The 21,954-nt window shown below is 57.9% G+C and overlaps 1 protein-coding gene across 3 annotated transcripts; it reads right to left on the reverse strand.

The window, feature by feature from the left end:
- Positions 1-366: 366 nt before the first annotated feature.
- Positions 367-16,953, reverse strand: GAREM2 (GRB2 associated regulator of MAPK1 subtype 2). Of its 3 annotated transcripts, XM_031007960.3 has the most exons (7): positions 16,704-16,953; positions 13,565-13,705; positions 6,951-7,081; positions 4,772-5,815; positions 3,690-3,859; positions 2,726-2,810; positions 367-2,329 (listed from the first exon to the last, which is right to left on the reverse strand). In XM_031007960.3, exons 1-7 carry the CDS (start codon positions 16,813-16,815, stop codon positions 1,784-1,786), a joined length of 2,229 nt encoding a protein of 742 aa, XP_030863820.3. In that variant the 5' UTR covers positions 16,816-16,953; the 3' UTR covers positions 367-1,783. The 3 variants fall into 3 exon arrangements, with proteins under 3 accessions (XP_030863820.3, XP_030863819.3, XP_055233570.2); XM_031007959.3 differs by having other exon boundaries at positions 367-2,810; XM_055377595.2 differs by lacking the exon at positions 16,704-16,953 and adding an exon at positions 16,039-16,696 and having other exon boundaries at positions 367-2,810.
- Between the last annotated feature and the right edge of the window lie 5,001 nt (positions 16,954-21,954).

Below are 21,954 nucleotides of genomic sequence, written 5' to 3' on the forward strand. Positions count from 1 at the left end.
GGTTTCCAAATTTGGTCTGAGAGAGCCTGAAGCCGGCATTCTGCCAATGCAGGAAGCTAAGCTTGGGCCCTGGCTGGTGGCATTCAGCTTTGAGCCTGGGTCTTTCCCTTCAGTAACACCAGGTAGTTGTGAATTATGTTGAAACTAGTGGAAGCTGGGGTGGGGGTTCTTGAAGGGTAGGGAGGGGCTGGCGAGGGCCCTGCAGAAGGGAATGAAGGCTGTCACCAGCCGCCTCCACAGACATGGGAATGGCCACACACACACATCATTCCTCCATCAGTCCTCTCCTGCCAGAAGGCATATACACTGTGTCCATGGGTCCCCATGGCCTTGTTTTCAAAAGAAGAAAGCAGCTGGCACCCAGAATGCCACTTGTACTCATCTTCAGCAGTCTAGCATTTATTTCATTAGTCCTTGAGGATTCATTAAATGATCTGCAAGAAAACCAAATGTCCCCACATCACAGGTTCTGTGCTCTACTCTCTGACCACTTCTCTGAGCTGAGGCAGCCTGCTTGGAGTATGGGCACCAGCATGGCTTAGCTACTTTTAAGATAAAAAGTGGAGGAAATAAATAAGTAGACTAGGTAAGGCAGAAGAGAAGGCTGGCACCTTGGGCCCTGACATTAGTGGGCACCCTGTGGTTCTGGGTGAGATGGAGGACACAGGGGTGGGGTGGGGTGTGTGGTTGGACACAATGACCAGAGCTCTGAGTACCAAGCAGATCCCCATGTTTGAGATTCAAGGGCACAAAGACCTGCTGTGAAGCACATAAACAAGTGCAGGACTAAGCTCCAGGAACGCACTCTCCCAACTGTACCCTCCTGTGCCAGTGACAGAAAACCAGGGAAAAACACCAAGTATTGTCAGAGACAAATGATGGGGGCAAGAGATTGGCAGAATTGGAGGTGGTTGACTACCGCTTGCTTCTAGAATCAAGGAGAAGCTGACCTAAATCAACCTGCTCTTCCACGGAATCAGTATTCTGAGACTGAACCCCACCTGATGGATGGATGACTAGCTGCAGTAAAGTCAGAGCAGAAGCCAGGGTGCTAGAGTCATCTGGGCAGTGTCTGGCTTCCTAGCTAGATAAGTGGGCCGGGTCAATTGCAGAGCTGTGCTCTTCCAAAGTCGTCACCCATGAACCAGGACCCACGGGTGGAGCCTCTGAGGTGCCATGGGTTAGGCTTGTACATGACTCACCTGTGTGCAGGGCCAGGCCCCCCCCCCCCACCCCCGCTCAACCACGGTGGAGCAGAGGGGGAAGGGAAAGGCATCTCACAGACACAGACATCTACACCCTCACTCTGGGGCAGCTTTAGGCCAAAAGCCAACAGAGCACAAAGGAGAGTGGGCACTTGGGAAATCTGTGCTTAAATTACCCGCTATCTTCTTGTCTCTAAACACAGCCTACAGGCTTCAGCAGTGGAAGTCGTTTGTGAAGGTCTATAGCAGGGAATGAGGAGGTGTTAGGTCACCCTGAAGGCCAGCTTTTGACCCCGTTGTGGGAATCACGGCAAATGCCTTACTGGGCCCAGGTACACAGTGGTGCCCCCGGCCCCTTCCCCATGTACTCTGCACACTCAAAGGCAAGATGTCCCGTGCAGGGGTCTGACCCCAGAGGACCACATTTCCACATGCATCTCCCCTGGATCCACCCAGTGGCTGCTGAGCAGCCTCAGTCTCGACATAGATCCTTCTTGCAGGCAGCACCTGCTCCTCTGGAGTGCTGTCCCTGGGGCCCCCATACCAGCATTCCAGCTGTGCAGCTCCAGCTGGGCAGTTCAGATCTTGGGCCTCCAGCCTTTGATGAACTGCATGATCTTCTTGACCTGCAGCTTGGTGAGGTGGAAGTCATCTGCCAGGATGTCCTCACTGAGCTGCACAAAGATGCTACCATCGATGCGTTCTCGGGCAAAGAAGCTCACCACATCCTCTGAGAGCCCGATGAAACGCAGACTGCGAGAGACCTCCTCCAGGGAGAGCGCAGACAGGTCAGCAGGGGGCTGCCAGGAGGAGGCATCTCGGACTCCAAAGCCTGCGGCTCCATCCCAGGGACTGGCAGGAGGCCCTTCCAGGCGCCCTTGGGTTAGAAAAAGTCGTGCTCCTCCCGCCTCAGGTCCCTGCAGAGCAGCTGGTGACAGTGGGGTGGGGACCTGGTGCAGCACCAAACCTTCAGGCTCAAAGGCCTTGGAGGGGCCAAGTGGTGAAAGGCGGGGTCCAGGCCCAGGTGTCCCCACTGCTCTGGGCTCCTGAGAACGCAGCAGCTCAGGCTCTGGAGAACTGCCCTGCCCCAGCTCAAAGGGATCGAAGGGCTCCAGGGCTGGTTCCTGCCATTCAGAAGAGGAGGAGGAGGGGGCGCAGGAGGAGGGGGGAGCAGCTGAATAGGCCCGGCCTGGCGAGGCTGGGCCTGGGGAATACGCAGGGCCAGAGGTAGCCACAGGACCCGAGGTGGTTGTGGGCCCAGAAGACGAGGCCGCTGAAGGGCCTGAGGGGTAGGCAGGCCCAGAAAAAGGGTTGAGAGCTCCAAACGGAGCAAAGCGCTTCTGGGGGTGTGAGGGCTTGAATAGAGGAGGGCAGCTGTGGTAGGTCTTAACAGGGGTGTCAGCCCCCAGAAGGGAGGCGGCTCGACCGCTCAGAGGCTCTGTGAGGGCCCGGGAGGCCTGGCTGGGCTGTGTGGTTGAGGGTAGGGGACCGGGGGCTGGGCGGCTAGAGGACTCGCCCACCTTGCAGTCTCCCCAGGTGCACGGGTAGCAATAGAGGGAGTAGATGTCCGGCGATGGGGAGCCACTGCCACTGCGGGAACCCGCTCTGTGGACAGAGACAGACACACACACACATAGGACAGGTGAGGCCGAGTGAGAGGGAACCCGATAGGGTCACACATGCATTGCAACCAAGCACCACTATGACCTCAGCAACACGGGCCTGCACCCCAGCCCCGGCCCAAGACCCTCTGGAATGGCCGTGTTCTTCCTTTCAGCATCCCCCAGCCCAGGTCAGAAAACACAGGGGAAAAATGAAATGAAACTGAACTTAATAAAAATATTTTCTTTCTATTTCTTTTTCTTTTGAGATGGAGTTCTCGCTCTGTTGCCCAGGCTGGAGTGCAGTGGTGCAGTCTTGGCTCACTGCAACCTCCACCTCCCGGGTTCAAGCGATTCTCCTGCTTCAGCCTCCTGAGTAGCTGGGATTACAGGCATGTGCTGTAATGCCCGGCTAATTTTTGTATTTTAGAAGACATGGAGTTTCACCATGTTAGCCAGGCTGGTCTTGAACTCCTGACCTGAAGTGATTCACCCAACTCGGCCTCCCAAAGTGCTGGGATTACAGGCATCAGCCACCGCGCCTGGCCTGAACTTAATCAAAATTTCAAAACAGCAAGGAGCTCTCTTCTCTCTATCCTGCAGCAAAGTCCCCACCTTGAGGGGACCAGGGCAATGCTCCCATCCGTTCCTCAACATTTAAGAGAGAAAGAAGCTGAAGGGGGCAGAACAGGCCACCGGGCCCCAGGCCCCAAGACACCCAGACAGCAGTGCCCCCCCCTGAGCCACTGCACAGGGAGCTGCACCCTCGGGAATCTCCCAGGCCTCAAGACTTCCTCTTCCTCAGCACGGTAGTTCCCCCTCCTCACCCTTCCCTGCCTCGATCTACCTTAGAACTCAGGACCAAGGGAAGGCAGGGACTCACCCATCCTGGAGGCCAGAGGAGTAGTAGGAGAGGCTGGAGCTGGGGGAATGTACCGGCTGCAGCTTGGGGAAGCGAGGGGGAACCGGGGGGCTGCTGGAGAGCCGGCCGCTGCCATTGCCACCCCGGGGAGGCACTGGAGGGGCATTGAGCAGGCGGCACTCCTCCTTCACCTACAAGCAGAGGGCGGTGACTCCACCTCGACTCCAAACAGCTGGCACTCCTTATCTTCCCCTTCCCAAGCAGCTGGGCGAGGGGGCTGTCTGGGCCTGACACTTGCCCCACTTTGCCAATAGGCTGCCTTGCACCCCAACTGCTCGTCCAGTCAGCCAGCCACCCCACCCTTCCTAGCCTTCCCAGCCTATCTCACGCACCCACACCCTGTCCCACAGCCTCCTTCCTGTTCCTTGGAAATCCATCATGGATGTTAAGAAAAAGAACACAAAGGTAGATCAAAACAGGTTAAGCAGACGTGCTCCCTCCTCAAGGAAAAGGGGAGAAAGCAGAGGACAAAGGAAGGCCGAAGGGACAGAGGGAAGGAAGCGTCTGCCACCTGCATCCCTCCCTACAAGTCGTGTACCCCAAAGAGGACTCCATGGGATGCTGACGGGTGTTACGGGCAGGGAGAAAATGTTCTGATAAACAGGATTCCTTAGTGCAGGACTTCTCAGAGCCTTTAATCTACCAATGCTCTGTGACTCCAACATGAGGAGGGAAAAAGGGTTGGGAATCATTCACAGCATTTCTAAGCTTACTTCGCCAAGAAACCTTCTTTTCACGGAACAACTTAAAGGACCCCTGTTCTGTGGTACCTTCTGGGTAACAGTGTTTCGGGGCTCCTCTCAAATCCTCTGAGGCTGGGGACCTACACGCATCTCTGTCCCACAGCTCTCCCGCCACCGCCCGCCCCAGTGCCCCTTACTACAAATGCTTTTGCCTGGCATGTCTCTGCCCTTTCCTTCTCCCCTTCCCCACCCCGCCGAGGAAGACACCTCGTCTGCCACATACTCCGGGGCCGGGGCCCAGGAGAACGGGCTTTGGGCCCTGGCTGGACCCGGGACTCGGCCCCCAGCGCGCTCACTCACCGCCTCGGATTTGGGAGGGACTGGAGGCGGCGGCGCTTCCGGCTCCCGACGCGGCGGTCCCGCGGCCCCGAAGGAGATGAGGTCGGGCCCTGGGGGCGGCCGGACGAGGCCCTCGGGCCCCTGGTGCGCCCACAACTCCTCGTAGGGGATCTCGGCGGGCGGCGCGGCGGGCTCGGGCGCGGCTGCCCAGTCGGGGCTCACGTACTCCTGGTCGCCCTCGCCGGCGGGAGCCGGCGCTAGCGGGCCGGGGGCGCGGGCGAGCCCGGGGGCGCGCGGCGCGGGCAGGCAGAGGCGCGCGCGGCGCGGGCTGGCGCAGTCTTCGGCGAGCTCCGCTGGCGCCTCGCGCACGGCCGTGGAGTACTCGTCGGGGTCGAAGCGCTCGCGGCAATAGGAGGCGCTGTCGCGCACCAGGCGCTCCACGCGCGGGTCCCCGGCCAGCAGGCCCTGCGGCAGCGCGAAGCGCGGCGTGTCCGTGAGCAGCAGGAAGTGCAGCGGCGCCGGGCCCTCGCGGCGCAGCGCCAGCCCCAGCACCACCGTCTTGGAGATGATGCTAACCAGCTTGTAGCAATGACCCTCCCGCACCGGGTGCAGGTCGTAGGGGTTGCGCGGCGGCCGGCTGGGCACCAGCACGTTCACCGGCAGCCGCACGCGCTCGATGATGGCGCGCACCGTGTGCTCGCCCTCTTGCATCTGCAGCTCCAGCGGGCTGCGAGTGCTGAAGCGGCCCTGGCACTGAAAGGGCAGGCTCAGGCTTTCGTTGGTGCGGTGGTTCATGCAGATGAGGCAGGGCATCTTGCCTTTGACCGGCCTGGCGCCCCCGCCGCCAGTGCCTCCCGCGGCCCCCGCGCTCGCTGGGCCGCCGCCGCCCACCCCGGCCAGCGCCCCGGCCCGGCCCAGCTTTCGCAGGAGGGTGGTGAAGCGCGAGCGCTCCTTGGTGGTCTTGGCGCACAGGATCTCCGCCTGGCCCATAAGAGTGAGCTCGTCGCCCGCATGCAGCGTGAAGTTGTACACCTCGCTGTCCTCGCTGAACTCGCCCGACACCACCTGGGGATCCCAGAGACAGGGCAGGGCCTTAGCCAGGTCCCAGGGAAAGCCACACGGCCAGCTCCCAGAGACTGGAAAGGGAAAACAGCCTTCCTCTTCCGCCCTCCCGGGGCTCGGACCAGATGGTAGGCCAGGAGATCCACGTTCATCCTGGAGAGACCACTAGCAGCTGTGCCACCTTAAATGAGTTGCCCCTCCACGCCTTAGCGACCATATCTGATAACTCTTACTTCGAAGAACTGCTGTAGGATTAAAAAGACTGTGCAGTGACATATTTTTCTTTTCTTCCCCACTACTTGGATCAGCAACATATTTTAAAGTATGCAGTAAATGGCGACTTTTATCATCATTGTCTTTACCATTTGGGCGATCATAATGCCCTACCCATCCAACAAGGCTAAGTGAAGAGAAATGAATTGATGGATAAGGAAAGGGTTTGTAAACAGAACAGCACTATCTGTACACAGCAGGGACTGTTTTTAGTTGTGTTTGTTTGTTTGTTTGTTTGTTTGAGACAGGGTCTTGCTCTGTCGCCCAGGCTGGAGGGCAGTGGCACGTTCACAGCTCAGTGCAGCCTCAAACTCCTGGCAACAGTCCTCCCGCCTCAGCCTCCCAAGTAGCTAGGACTATAGACACGCACCACTATGCCCAGCTAATTTTTTAACATTTTTTGTAGAGACAGGGTCTCTCCATGTTGCCCAGGCTGGTCTCAAACTCCTGGCCTCAATTGATCCTCACTCCTCAGCCTCCCAAAGTGTTGGGATTACAGGCATGAGCCACTGCTCCCACCCCACAGCAGGGGTCTATTTACACTGCCTGCTCACCACAACCACCGCCTCTACAAGTGGGTGCTGGGGCAGCTAGGGACAGGTTGCCCTGAAAAGTCTCCAAGTCAGAACATGACCCTTCCGGACACCCGCTCCTGCTTCACTACCTTTCATAGGAAGTCCTTCAGCCCAGTGGGTCCTATTCCCCACCCTTCTGACATGGCTTGATTGTGCCAAAGACCCCTAAGAGGTCCCCAGGAGCTGCTCTCCTTCTTGGATCCTGAGGGCAACCTTCCAACCGGGGTCAGGGTTGCCCCTGAGGCAAGGAGTAGTGTGGGGACACCACACCTGGTGAGGGAGTGACTGACCTTGACGCTGAAGGTGATGGCTTCCATCACGAAGATGCGGTCAGGGAAGACACTGGCCACCTCCTCCACGCTGCTGAAGTACCTCACTGGCTCCCGCACATCCCGGGCCTGTTCCAGGAGCTTGAACTTCCCTGCATAGTGGGTGACAAAAGTTGCTGGAGTAGGCCTGCCTGCTGGGAGTCTAGCCTGCGTCCCAAGAGCCTTCGTGGTCACTTGCTACCATAATCTCGGCCAGCCCCTCAGGAACTCAGGAGGGCCAAAGGGCAGGTTTCCACTGGCATGGGCTGAAGGGGGCTGGTCATCTGGCTCCAGCCTCAGCAAGGTGAGCACAGATCCCTAGCAACTATAGCCCAGCCCTCCCCCCACAGAGAGCCTGTGGGTATGCAGCGAGGCTAGCAGCTGCCTGCCCAGAGAAACCCAACTGCAAATAGCCCCAAACATGTGGACACAGATGGCCTCTGATCAACCATCAGTGTGGTACCGGGATGCTGGCTCCTTGCTCAGTCCCAGCCTGACCTCTGACTTGCCGTGACAAGTTCCTTTCCCTCTCTGGGCCTCTGGGTCCTCATCTGAGGGGGTGGGGACAGATGATCGTGGTCCCTACCTGGATCTGGCATCCTGTGCATCGCCCTGGGCTGCTGATCCGCATGGAGGTGGCACTGGGCCAACCAGGGCCTGGCCCAGCCCTTGAAGGCCCTGGGAGAACCACTCTGACCCCAGCTCTGTTCCCACACCCTGCCCTGGTCCAATATCCAATCCTACTCTCCCAGAGACTCTGACCTGAACCCAGCAAAGCCACCTCCCTGAGAGTAGGCCTTCCCAACCTGCACTCTGGGGCTGCGTGCTTTGCCAAGCTCAGCACATGCCCCTAGGAGACACAGACTTTACGGAAGTGATTGCCAGTCTGTGAAGCTGACATCCCTGTGTAAGCTCTCTCACCTCACTGGCCACACACCTGTTATGTGCATACCCACATGAGCACAAAACAAGCTCTGAGCCGCCCTGGCATCTGATGGATGGCCTCTTCTCAAGCTTTATACAGTAGGAAGAGAGCCATAAATAGGTGAGGGAACAAGTCGAGAGAAGACAAGGTGACTCTTTAGCCTCTGGGTGTTTTTTTTTGAGACAGGGTCTTGCTGTCGCCCAGGCTGGAGTACAGTGGCATGATCACAACTCACTGCAGCTTCAACCTCTTGGGCTCAAGGGATCCTCCTGCCTCAGCCTCTCAAGTACCTGGAACCACAGGCATGTGCCACCATGCCTGGCTAATTTTTTATTTTTATTAGAGATGAGGTCTCATGATGTTGCCCAGGCTGGTCTCAAACTCCTGGGCTCGAGCAATCCTCCTGCTATGGCCTCTCAAAGTGCTGGGATTACAGGTGTGAGCCACCGTGCTGGGCCTTCTTTAGCTTCTGAAGCCCCCTTGGTAGTTGCTTCTGTCACAGTTCATTCATTTAATTATTGCACAGATATTGATGGAGCACTCACTATGTGTCAGAGACTATGGTAGGCCACACAGAGGGTACAAATCTGTGTAAAATACAGTCTGCCCTTAAAGAAATCCAGATATAATGGGTGAGACGATGAGTACCCAATGGTGGCAGGATGTGATAAGTGCTACAACAGACTTGTGACAAAAGAGTTACAAGACGGCTAGGTAGGCGAAACCTGCCTGGTGGAATCTGAGAGGATCACTGAGCTGCACCTTAAGAATCAAAGGGAATTCACAGAATGGGCATTCCCTGTGGAAGAAACACTGTAAACAAAGACACAGAGACACAAAATCAGACCACCTGCCCGAGATGGTGCGTGCCTGCAGGGAAGGACTTAGGGAGAGGGAGGACAGGAGGGGATGCAGACAGCAACTGGGATTTGAAAGGCTCTGAATGCCTTGCTAAAGCAGTAAAACTTTATTCTGTACAACATGAGACCCACTGGAGTGTTTCGAGCAAAGAAATAACATGATCCAGGTTCAGCTGTATTAAAATAACCGGGACACCAGTCAGGTAAACAAACCAGTAAGGGGTTCTGGAGAAGAGCTAGGGAATAGCAGAAACAGACCAAGAGATACTGGGAAGGGAGACCCAGCAGGCTTGGGTGACAGAAGAAGGGGGAGGTGGGGAAGGAAGGGACTCAGGATGATGTACTCAGGCCACCAGCCTGGTCAGAAATGGAGATGGCAGGCCGGGCACGGTGGTTCACGCTTGTAACCCAGCACTTTGGGAGGCCAAAGTGGGCAGATCACTTGAGGTCAGCAGTCTGAGACCAGCCTGGCCAACATGGTGAAACCCCCTCTCTACTAAAAATACAAAAAACTATCTGGGTGTGGTGGCACACACCTGTAGTCCCAGCTACTTGGGAGGCTGAGGCAGGGGAGTCGCTTGAACCTGGAAGGCAGAGGTTGCAGTGAGCTGAGATCACACCACTGCTCTCCAGCCTGGGCAACGGAGCGAGACTCTGTCTCAAAAAAGAAAAGAAAAGAAAAGGAGATGGCAGAGCTGTTAACCAAAACTGGGAACCCAGAAGAAACATGTTGTGGGGCCAAGGCAGATCCTGGAGAGGCCAAGAAAGGGGCCTTCAGGTGGTGCTCCTAGGGTGGGTGCCACCAGTGTGTATGCAGAACTTGGGGACATCTGGCCAGTGAAGGTCACCAGCCCACAGGTGGCAGCCTTGGCTGTGAGGCAAGTGAGATGGCTCAGGGAAGAGGAAGAGCAGGGGGCTTGACCCTTTGGGGATGTTCATCCCAGAAAAATGCCCACACTGTGCTCCTAGCATGAACGCACACACAATTGTGTGTTCAGTGCTGGGGGTTCCTGGAGACCCCTAAACCCAGCGAGAGACCCAGATGAAGACACCCATGGTGCAGGGCTAGAGGAGCAGAGGTCAGGGCCTGAAGCATCATCACCAAGCAGGGAGAGAAATGAGAGCCCAGAACAAGGGGAAATGACTAGGAGAACGCTGGCGGGGGAGCCCCCAGGCCTGCCCTCCCCACCCTGGGACCCTCCTGGGAAGAGGCCTCTGAAGTGCCACAGCCCTAGAGGGCAACAGAGGAAAAATGTGGAGGGGGGCAGGCAAGAAGCAGGGGTCTAGGACTTGGGAAGCAGGAACTGTAGGCACTGAGTAGCCCCCTCCCCTCACTCCCGCCTCCTCTCCCAAGTCCACACACAACCCCCCACCCCCGCCCCTGCCCCAACCACAAGTAGCCAGGCAGGGAGCAATGCCCACTGCCCCCTGTGGGGCGACTTGGAGCCAAGTCAGGGCTGGAGCTGGGGGAGGATGTGGCAGGAAAGATCGATGTAACCATGGCATCCAGCACCATCCCCCTCCGCGGCAGCCTGAAGCCCAGCGCCGGTCATTACTGCGGGAGGAAGGAAGGGAGCCCTCCAGGGAGTGATGCTCTGGACCCTGGAAGCCTTTTCCTCCCCGCCAGCCCAGGGGCGGCTTCCTCTCTTGCCTCCCCCTGTATGGAACCTGAGGTCCCCCACGGCTCTAAGGACCTGCTCCATCCTGACCTGCCCCTCCTCCTTGTCCTTGCCCTCAGAGCACATGGCTGCCTCGCTCCTCCCTTCCAGCCCCAAGCACCTGAGGGCTGTGGCAGGGGATTGCTGACCACCCTTCTCCATGCCTGCCCCACAGCACACACTCAGTAAAGAACGTGGGTAAAAGCTCAGGCTTTGGAGTGCGACAAATCTGGCTGAATCCCACCCTGCCACTAGCCAGCTGTGTGACCTTGGGCAAATTATTTAATCTCTCTGGGCTTCGGATTTCCCGTCTGTAAAATGGAAACATCCTAGTTGGGCCAGAGGCGCATCTGCCAAATGCTGAGCAGGAAACAAGGCCAACACTGGGGAAGTGGCACCATGCTCAGGGAAGACGCCTGGCCCCTCCCGCAGGGCCAGGGGCGGGGGCTGGGACGGGGGACAGTACGGGGCCAGGCCAGGTCTCCCTGACTCCCGGAGCAGAGCGCCGCAGCCTGGAGACCGAGTCACCCAGCAGTGCCTTCAGCCCCACCCGGCGCGAGTCGCCGTCCTCCTCCCTCCCCGGCCTTCCCCTCGGCTCTCTCCGCGGTCCGCAGCCGGCCACCCCCGCCCGCCCGAGCGCCATTATTAATTCATTAGGAGAAATCAGCGTGGAGCCCAGCCGTGCACTCAGCGCCTCCTCGTTAACCCGCCGGCCTTCGCCCTCCTAGGGGCCTCCGCCTCCGCCTCCGCCTCCCCTCCCCCGTGCGGGCGGACAGTAGCAGCCCCGCGAAAAGATGGGGCTGGGGCCGCGCCCCCCAAGACCACCACCCCTCCAAGACCACCACCGTACACAGGCGCGCAGGGGCGCCAGAGAGATGGGAGGAAGAGCTAGGAGCCCCCGGACCCACGGTTCCCTGGGAGACTGTGCCTCGGGTTCCCAGAGTTTTAATGACACAACCAAAATGAAGTCCCTAAAGTCACGTTTTTTTCAGTGAGGGATTTTCCCAACCTTTCTTTTTCTCTTTTCTTTTTAATTTTTATTTATTTTAGAAACACCATCTTGCTCTGTCTCCCAGGCTGGAATGCAGGGGTACCATCATAACTCACTGTAGCCTCAACCTCCTGGACTAAAGGGATCCCCCCCACCTGGCTTCAGCCTCCCCAGTAGCCAGACTACAGGCCTGCACCACCACGCCTAGCTAATTTATTTGTTGTTGGGGGCGGGGGTTGTTTGTTTTTGTTTTTGTTTGTTCTCGCTATGTTGCCCAGGCTGGCCTGGAACTCCTGGCCTCAAAGGAGCCTCCTGTCTCAGCAAAGCACTAGGATTACATATAAGAGCCACTGCTCAGGCAACTTTTGCTTTTTTTATCCCAAGAAGACCTGGGACCTCCCCCTGAACCAAGCTGGGAAATTTCTAGCTTGGGCAGGCCCCCAGTGGGCTCCAAGCCCAAGATAGAACCCCAGGTCAGAAAGAAATCTGAGTGAGTTTCCACATCTTTTAAGGGTTTGGGGGGTGGAGTACACAGGTACCAACTTCACAGGCTGTAAAAGACAGAAGCCTCTGTAAAGGGCTCAGTCCTGTCCTCCTGGCTCAGGGAGACCCGGGGCCAGAGGAGGCAGGGGTACCTGTGAAGAAGCAGTGGGACCTTCCCAGCCTTGGTGAGGGGGTTGTCAGGAGCAGCTGGGCACAGCAGTTAAAAACATAGAACTGGGCTGGGTTTGGTGGCTCACGCCTGTAATTCCAGCACTTTGGGAGGCCAAGGCGGCCGGATCACTTGAGGTCAGGAGTTTGAGACCAGCCTGGCCAACATGGTGAAACCCTGTCTCTACTAAAAATACAAAAATTAGCAGAGAGTGGTGGCAGGCACCTGTAATCCCAGCCACTTGGTAGGCCGAGGCAGGAGAATCCCTTGAACCTCGGGGGCAGTGAGCCAAGATGGCGCCTCTCCTCTCCAGCCTGAGCAACAGAAAACACACACACACACACAGAACTGGGCCTGGCCCAGTGACTCACACCTATAATCCCAGCACTCTGGGAGACTGAGGCAGGAGGCTTCATTGAGACCAGGAGTTTGAGACCATCCTGGGCAACATAAGGAGACCATCTCTAAAAACACAAAAAATGAAATAAAAAACATGGCACTGGGCAAGCCACTGAAACTCCTGGAGCCTCAGTTTCCTGGTGAGTTAAATGGAGTTGATAAGACTTTCTCATCAGGTTGCCATGAGGATGAAATGGCAAAAACGTTCGGCCCAGCATATGGAATGCAGCACATGCTTAACACATGGCAGATGTGGGATCCGGGGCTCACACGGGGACGTCTCTGGGATGGGGCCACCAGACTCCCATCCCTCCCACACAGGGGACAGCAACCACACGCTCCTGGTGTGGTGCAGCGGACACCAGCCCTCAGTTGAGATACCTGGATCTGGCCAGGCTCTTCCTTTCCTAGATGTGTGACACAGGGCAAGTCACCTCCTCCCCCAAGCCTTCCGTTTCATCATCTGTAAAATGAAGGGGCTGTACTCTGTTTTGGTAACAGAATCCTTTCTTCAAACAAAATCTTATTATATGTCAACATCACATATAAAACTAATAAAGGTAGTCCATTAGCATAATCTTTAAAAGTCTAAAATTTTTAATATTCACTTATAAAGTCAACCAATGGAAACAACAGGTATAACGCAAAAATTGGGAAAAACGGGATCAGCGCGGAGAGGTGCAGCCATGTAACCAGCTTGGGCATTCGCTGGTTTCTGCGGTATTTGGTTGCACGGTACAGAAAAGGTCCTGGCAGGACATGTTCTCTTGGAGGGTCTGCACAAAAATGGCTCAGCGTGGCAGCCGAAGGTATACCCCGAAGGCCTCTGATTAGGGTTAAGCTCTGATTTGTAGTAATTTAAGAGTGTGGATATTTTTTAATCATTAGTTTCAAATCTACTTTAAAATAAAATGTGAATCAAAAAACCTGTGAGCCACCTCTCCAGAAACCCAGAGTGCCACAGAACAGAATGAAAACTGCTGGGCTCTGACTCCAACCCTAACCCTAATCACCGCCTCGCTAGTCCCAGCGTTCACCCTACCCCTGGCCCCAGTCCCTCCTGCCTACACCCCCCTACAGGCTTTATGACATCTGTCCTGGCTGGACACACCTGGGTACTGCAGGGGGATGTCGATCTTGGGCCCGATGACATAGTGGCCCTCCTCCAGGGTATGAGCTGTCACCGTTGTCCACTGCCGGCAGGAGTGGATGAGCAGGATGTCTCGCTCACTGACGCCCTCGGCGTACTCCCCTGGGAAGGGGGAGGAGGACAGAGGATGAGGGGAAGGAAGACAGGACATTAGAAGGGGCAGAAAGAACAGACAGTGACGTCCTCACCAAGACCGCCCCCCTGAGGGACAGCTCCACACAATCCCTGTCCCTTGAGCAAAGCTCAAGGGACAGGCAGGCTGCCAGCTGGGGCCTGGGGCTGTGGGGCTGGCTGTGAGCCTCTCAGGGCTGTGACTCCCGACGGGGCCCCTTGTTCATCAGTGGCTGGAATGCCTGCTGTCCCTGGCTCTGAGCTGAAGCAGGGAGCTCCCCATGGATGAGTCCAGACCATCCCCTGCCCTCCAGGAGCCCTTAGGCCCCTGGGGAGGTGGGCAGAGATGTACCAGAGACTAGGCAAGTTTGAGGCACTGACTGGAGTATGTCTGGGGACCCGGAGGGCAGCAGTAGGCTCCAGCTGGGGGTGGGTGGCGAAGGGAGACTTTATTAAGCAGGAGATGCTGGAGCTGTGCTTCCCAGTCAGGGCCTAGGCCCTGCAAGAAGGGCCCTACTGGGGCAGTGGAGAGGGCCCGGACAGGACTGTCCCTTATAAGGTCCCAGCTGTGAGAGGTCCCCCAGAGCCACGGGTCGCTCGGGTCAGGAGAATGACAGGGCTTAGAGCAGCTGATTACTGCCTCTCCCAAGGGCAGCCCTTCCTTTCCACCCACTGCCTTGTTCAGGGGACCTCGAAGGAGAGGCGGGGAGTCCCCAGAAACCCCCAACCCCATCTCAGAGAAGCCACCCACTGCCTTGTCAAGGGGACCTCGAAGGAGAGGGGAGAGTCCCCAGAAACCCCCAACCCTATCTCAGAGAAGCAGCTCCTTGACACTCCCTCCCCACGCCCCCTCATCCTCCCAGTTACAGGGGTGATGGCTGAGAGTTGGAGGGGTTGAGAGAGCAGGTTTAGAAGGCAGGAGTGGGAGGCCCAGCCCTGGGGCCTGGGGGAAGCTGCTCTGGGGCAGAGGTGTTGGGAGTTGGGAGGGGTCTGGGCCTGGAGGCTCCAACCCCAGCAACGGTTTCCAGGGGAGCAGGAGGGGCAGCCCAGCTTCCAGGAGGCAGAAGGGGCTGTGTCCGGGCTGCAGCTGGTGGGGAGGGTGGGGGTAGGGAGTACCTCCTTCCTTTCTCCTTCAGGCGCAACTTACAAAATTTCTGCCAATCAAATGGGAAATGGTTTGCTCTGATGGCTGGGGGCTCCATAAAGTGTGTACATGTGGGGTGGGCGTGTGTGTGTGTGTGTGTGGCAGGGTGGGGAGCGGTTCAAGACGCGCAGGAAGGGCCTGGCCCCCACTATGTGTGTGTTGGGGGTGTTGTCTGAGCTTTCCCCTGTACCTCCTCACCTCCGGGGGCCCAAGAAGCTCTCCTCCAACTTTGCTCCCTCCTCTGAGAGCTGTCCTGGGTCCTAGCCCCATCTTCACAGCCACATGGGCACACACCAGTAACCGTGGCTCATGACCACCAACAGCTGAACCACAATAGCCCACAGTGACAGATGCTTGTCACCCAAACAACGTAACTCAGTCTCCGGCCAAGGGGCCCCTCCCAAATGCACAGGCACACAGGGACCTACCCTTCAAGCCATACAATTCTGACCAGACATTCACACCCTGATGGTGACCCAGCCATAGCCACACACCGTCACACACAACAGACAGCTGGGCCATCACACCAGTTGTTCATTCACTCACCCATTCATTCAATCCATAATCTTTATTGGGCAAGGATGCCCGGTCTCAAGGAGCCCACAGCCAGGTCTAAAGACAATAAACTGACTGACCATTATAATGGGGTGCACAGTAGGAGACAAGCCAGAGTTGGCATGAGGTGGCAGGGGATCCCAAAGGAGGCCCTACGCAGACCGAGGAGCTCAGAAAAGCTGCCCAGAAAGGGGAGATGCCAAAAAGGATGTGTGGGAAGTGGCCAGAAGACCCCAGGGCAGCGACCTCCATTCACAGGCAGACACAGTACCACACTCTGACCACTCGGCCGCGAGCCAGAGAACTAGACGCTGGCCTGCCGGACGGCGGGGCGCCGATGCTCCCCCATGAGCCTGCTCCCGGGACAGCTGACGCTCACTGTGCCCACTCCTGGCCGCCACGGAGGAGGGGCTGCCGGGCCCCACGGGGAGAAGAGGAGCCTGCGGCCGCGGGCCCCATTAGCATTCATGGAAGCGAGTGTGCCAACGCGGGCCAAACCCCTATTCTTCTCACACACAAAACCCCCGGCCTGGCTGCCAGCCCCGGCTACCGCCCATCCCCCAACCAAGCAGCACCCCTCCTCCCCCCAAACGGTCCCCTCGCTCCATGCAGCCTCCGTGCGTACCCTCTCGGGCCCCCATGCGTGGTTCCATCAGCCGAGCGGCTGGGGGCCCCAGGTCCTATTAAGAAGTGGGACAAGATTCGGGGGAGGGCCGGGAGTTTGGGGGTCACGCCGGGCAGCAGACCCGGCTCCCGCCGGCCTCTCCCGAAGGTGGCCTGCCCGCCCCAGGACCGAGGCTGCTCCTAGGGAAGAGAAAGGAGGTGCAAGAAGGGTCCCCAGAGGGGCGGAGCAGGACTAGGGGTGGCAGTAAGGGGAAGACAGAGTCCGGGTCCCAGGGATGAGGGAAGACAGAGGTGAGAGGCCAGGGACAAAGGGACCAAGGGGGCGCGGCCGGGGCGGGGGGACCAGGGGCAGCGGGGGAAAGGGGTGCAACCGACGGGGCGGGAGCAGGGGCTCGGCCCCTTTCCGGACTCCAGCTGGGCGGGAAAACTCTGTCCCGGGCCCTGTCCCCGGTGTCTGTGCCTGTGCTTGTCCGCGGGACCCAGGAGGCGGACCTGGCGGGTGGGCCCCGCGTCTCCCGGGAGGCGCGCCAGGAACCGCTCGGGGCCCACGCCGGGGAGCTGGGAGGGTGCGGGTGCCGCACCCTCCTCACGATCCCTCTGGCCCCTGGCTGGAGAGCCCACCATTTCCCCGCGGACCCCGGTCCCCATCTCCAGCGACCCCGGTACCTGGCCCAAGGCAGGCGAGCGTGGGCAGGCGGCAGCGGCTGACGATGAGGTCGAGCGGGAAGGCGCCCATGCTCCAGCGCAGGCCGGCCAGTCCGGCCGCCAGCTTCTCCATGGCATGGGCGCCCCGGGGCCGCCGTCCCGGGGCCCCGACGGTCAGTCCCGCGCGGCCCAGGCTCTCGAGCCCGCCGCCACCTCCCGGGGCCGCCGCGGCGCTCGCCGCCTGGCAGCCCCGCCGGGCCGCGGGCGTCACGTGGCCGGCCTCCCCGCAGGGCGCCGACCCCGGCCCCGCCCCCGGGCCCCGCCCCCTCCTCCCGGTCCCCCGCCCCCTCCTCCCGGACCCCCGCCCCCTGCTCTGTCCGCCCCGACCCGGAATCGCCGCCGGACCCACCCCCGGACCTCCGCCCCCAGCCCTGTCCGCCCTGCCCCGCCCTGGCCCCCCTCCTCGGACCCCGTCCCCGCGCCCCCTTCTGGGACCTCGGGTCCCCAGCCCCGCGCTCTGTCCGCCCGCCCCTGCCCCCGCTCCCCGGGCCCCCACCCGCCGCCGCCGCCAAGCCCCGCCTCCCCTCCCGCCAGCTTCCCCGCGCCCAGGTGACGGCGGGTGATGGAGGACCCCAGGGCGGGCGCCTGGAGGGACAACGAAGTCCCGAGCGGCATCTGCGGAGTCGGCGCGGGCTCGGCCTCCTCCTTCTGGCTGGGTGTGTCCGGGCCCCGCCGCTCCCCCTCGTGCTGGCCTCCCGGAGGCCGCGCCCACCCGCGCCCTGTCCGGCTCCGCCGCCCAAAGCTCGGGTTCTGAATTCTGCTCTTCCAGGACCTTCATCACCTCCGGCTCCGTGGAGCTGGGCGAGGCAGCCTCCTTAACCCCATTTTACTGATGAGCAAACTGAGGGGCAGAGGTCAGGTGGCAGCCAGGACTTCAACTTAGGTTGGACTTCAACCCAGATTTGACTCCAACCCTACTGCCCAAGAGCACCCTACAGCGCCCCAGCATAGAGCACCTTCCACGTTCCCAGCGCCCCCTTAGCCGATGGCCCTGCGTCATGTGAACCGGCGCTCCAACCCTTCCACAGCACGCGGTGTGGACTGCGTCCATTCTGTAGATGAGGAGGCCGAGGTTCGAGGGCGTAACTGGTGCTGCGGTCTCCTCTCGGATCGTTACAAGAACCTCCTTCCTCCCCCACCGCCACCATCCCTTCTCTCTTTTCCTTCTCTTTTTTTGAGACTGGGTCTCTATCGCCCAGCCTGGAGTGCCCTGGCGCGATCTCGGCTCACTGCAACCTCCACCTCCCGGGCTCAAGCGATCCTCCCACCTCAGCCTCCGGAGTAGCTGGGATGACAGGCACCTGCCACCACTCCTGGCTAATTTTTTTGTATTTTTAGTAGAGACGGGGTTTCACCATGTTGGCCAGGCTGGTCTTGAACTCCTGACCTCAAGCGATCCGCCCGCCTCGGCCTCCCAAAGTGCTGGGATTACAGGCGTAAGCCACCGCACCCAGCCTTCGTTCCCTTCTTTTAATTTGCGTTTCCTTTTCTGCTGTCCTCACCTCTTCCTTCCAAGCCCCCTGGACTCCAGCTCAGGGCCTCACTTTGGGACCCCCTTCCCAGAAGCTTAGATGGCCTCGGCCTCGGCCTCGCCCTCTCTGTGTCTGCGGCGCCCTCTGCAGGTAATTGGGGGATGATGCGGGCCTGGCTGATCTGGCGGAGCCAGCGGGCCTTAGTCCCTAGGCTGCTCCCTCACGGGAGTGTAGTGGCACGATCTCGGCTCACTGCAACCTCCGCCTCCCAGGTTCAAGCAATTCTCCTGCCTCAGCTTCCTGAGTAGCTGGAATTACAGATGTAGCTGGGATTACAGACAAGCACCACCATGCCCGGCTAATTTTTCACCTGGCTAATTTTTGTATTTTTAGTAGAGACAGGGTTTCGCCATGTTGGCCAGGCTGGTCTCGAACTCCGACGTCAAGTGATCCACTCGCCTCGATCCACCAGTCCTCAGCCTCGGTACCCCCGGAAGAACCCCACCAAATACAAACAAAACCCTCTCTTCTGAGGTGACTGACACCTGGCATCTTATGGCTTGAACCCCATGAGAAATGGCAGCCGACAAGATGAACACCACTTCTCAGCGAGAAGAGACGTTTTAGATCAGTGGTTCAGTCCTCATCTGCTGCAGAGGAAAAAACTGAGACTCCAAGAGCAGAAATGCTTTGCTCTAAGGTCACACGGCAGGAAAGAGGCAGCGCTGTGACCAGAAGGCAGGACCCCCGCCTACCAACTTGACCGAGGCCCTTCCCCAGCCTGGCCCAAACCCAGCCCACTCACCCTGGCCAGGGAGGAGCTGCTCACCCCGGTGACTCAGGCAGCCCAGATGGACTCCGCTCTCCTGAGTCTGTAGGGGTGGGGTGGGTTCTTTCCCAGGGAAGTGGGAAGGTGAAGCCTGGCAGGAGGAGAAAAGAAAATACAGTGAAAATATAGGAGTCTTAAGAAGGGAATGGGCCAGGCGCGGTGGCTCACACCTGTAATCTCAACAGTTTGGGAGGCCAAGGCAGGTGGATCACTTGAGGTCAGGAGTTCAAGACCAGCCTGGCCAACATGGTGAAACCCTGTCTCTACTAAAAATACAAAAATTATCCAGGCAAAAAATTAGCCGGGCATGGTGGTGCTTGTCTGCCATTCCAGGTACATCTGTAATCCCAGCTACTCAGGAAGCTGAGGCAGGAGAATTGCTTGAACCTGGGAGGCGGAGGTTGCAGTGAGCCGAGATCGTGCCACTACACTCCAGCCTGGGTGACAGAGCGAAACTCCATCTCAAAAAAAAAAAAAGAAAAGAAGGGAATGGAAGGTCTGAGACAGGAGGGCGAAAAGGCCGGAAGAAGCAAGTGAATGAGAAGGGTGCTGCCTTAGATTCACTTTTCTTCCCCTACCCTGTAGGGTCTCTCTTTAGGGTGACCGTGTATCATCCTAACTGGGAGACTTTTAAGAGGGAAGCCGGTACTAACCGCCTCCCCACCCAGCTGGGACAACAGGTGCAGGTAGCCTGGGCTCCAGACAGCAGGTATAAACTGGCGTTGAGCCACGTGGTCACCTTCTCCCTGCGCCCTGGACAGAGACGCCACATCTATGGTGGCTTCTCTTACTCAGCATGGCCGGCTCTCCTCAGCTCCCGACCTCAACTTCCAGCTCTACCCCTTCGCCCCCAAAGGCGTTCACAGCCACTTCCATTTCCACAATCACACTTGAACCGGGTCCCCTTTTATTTTCTATCCCAGCTGAGGACATCTCCTTTACCCTGGTCTCCCAACCTGGAAATCTTCTCCCTAACCTTTATACCAAACTAGTCACCAAGTGCTGGCAATTCCTCTTCCACCAGGTGTCATGGAGCCCCAGCCTCCTCTTCCCAGGAGCTCCAGTCCCAGCCAGGCTTTCGTTCACAGTTTGGATCTTCTCTCCCCCAGGCACCCTGCCTATTTCACACCCAAAACCTATAACCCTGGATTTCGGCTGAGTTAGGGACAACACCGCTGTGAGACACCAGGCAGATTCACCTAACTAAATGGACCCACCTCCTCACCGTTGCAGAATGTTCCAGAACCTCTCCAGGCCTTCTTAAATAGACCCACCTCCTCACTGTTGCAGAATGTTCCAGAGCCTTTCCAGGGCTTCTTAACTGTTGTCAAGTCTCCAGGGACCTGACACAAGTGTCCAGACACATACATCACTTGATTTGCTGAGGCTCAGGAGCCCTGCAGGAAGGAACTCAGCTTCTCTTGGAGGCAGAAATGTTTAGATCTTTCCTTGGACTGAGATTGCAGGAAGGAGAGCCAAGAGGGCACCAAGAGGGAGGAAGATGCTGGGCAGAGAGGCCAGGCTGTGTGGCTGGGTGTGGCCGTGGGAGAGTCTGGGGCCTAGGTGCTGTGTGTGGCTGGGCCTGTGCTTCCCGCTCCAGGAGAGTCAGCTGGGGGAAAGAGAGGGAGGAGGAACAGAAGAAAGAGCCCAGCCAAGGGGATCCCAGCTCCTCTGTGGTGGGCTCCACTCTGACAGCGCTGGCAGTGACAAGTAGAAGGTGGAGCCTGGCCCAGCACAGTATCCCACCACTATGGGAGGCTGAGGCGGCCAGATCACTTGAGCCCAGGAGTTTGAGACTAGGATGGCAACATAGTGAAACTCTGTCTCTACAAAAAATACAAAAACTAGCCAGGCATGGTGGTGTGCTCCTGTGGTCCCAACTACTCGGGAGGCGGAGGCAGGAGGATCACTTGAGCCCAGGAGATTGAGGCTGCAGTGAGCCGTGATCATGCCACTGCACTCCAGCCTGGGTGATGGGGCAAGACACTGTCTCAAAAATAAAAAAAATTTTAAAAAGGAGAGCCCTATTGGCTGGAGGGGAGGAAAAAGTAGGGAGGGGTCACAGCCCTACCAGAGGCCCACTGTTGACCCAGAGGCCAGGCTGTGGCAGAGGCTGGCCAGGCTGCCCGTGAGCGGAGCATAGAGGTCAATGGAGTAGAGGCAGGGAAAGCTGCCCACAGCAGCTAGGGTTATTATTTATAAAGTACCCTGCCCCACCCCATCTAGAGGACAGATGGCCTTTTCTGGGACCATGAACTGGGTGAGGCCAGGAAACATTTAGGAAAGCACCTATGAGAAATTTAGGTAATATTGTATTTAACTTTTTATTTCAGAACATTCTAAATGTAGACACAACTAGAGATAATAGCATGTGACTTCCCATGTGCTCATCTTCCAGCTTTAGCACCTACCAACCCACGGCTGATCTGATTTTTGTGTACCTGCTTACACCCCTTCCTCACTGGATTTAAAAAAAAAAAGTTTTCTTTTTTTTTTTTTTTTTTCATTTTAGAGACAGGGTCTTCCCTCTGTCACCCATGTTGGAGTGTTAAAAACAACTTTATTGAAATATAGTTCACAGACTATACAATTCACCCATGTAAAGTTTACCATTTAGTGTTTTTAGTATTCATCGTATCTTGCAAACATCATTACAATCTAGTTTTCTTTTTGTTTTTCTATTTTATTTTTGAGACAGTCTCACCATGTCACCCTGGCTAGAGTACAATGGCACAATCTCAGCTCACTGCAACCTCTGCCTCCCAGGTTCAAGCCTCAGCCTCCCAAGTAGCTGGGATTACAGGTGCCCACCACCATGCCTGGCTAATTTTTGTATTATTTAGTAGAGACAGGGTTTCACCATGTTGGCCAGGCTGGTCTTGAACCCCTGCCTCAGGTGATCTGCCTGCCT

The sequence above is a fragment of the Gorilla gorilla genome, chromosome 12 (genome assembly GCF_029281585.2).
Source record: "Gorilla gorilla gorilla isolate KB3781 chromosome 12, NHGRI_mGorGor1-v2.1_pri, whole genome shotgun sequence".
NCBI classification, from domain to species: domain Eukaryota; kingdom Metazoa; phylum Chordata; class Mammalia; order Primates; family Hominidae; genus Gorilla; species Gorilla gorilla.

Coding starts and splice junctions, on each gene's coding strand:
- GAREM2 (XM_031007959.3), bottom strand. CDS start 16,815: ATGGAGAAGCTGGCGGCCGGACTGGCCGGCCTGCGCTGGAGCATGGGC. Junction 13,706..16,703: donor GCTCGCCTGCCTTGGGCCAG/GTACCGGGGTCG, acceptor CCCCCTTCCCAG/GGGAGTACGCCGAGGGCGTC. Junction 7,082..13,564: donor CATCCCCCTGCAGTACCCAG/GTGTGTCCAGCC, acceptor CCCACTATGCAG/GGAAGTTCAAGCTCCTGGAA.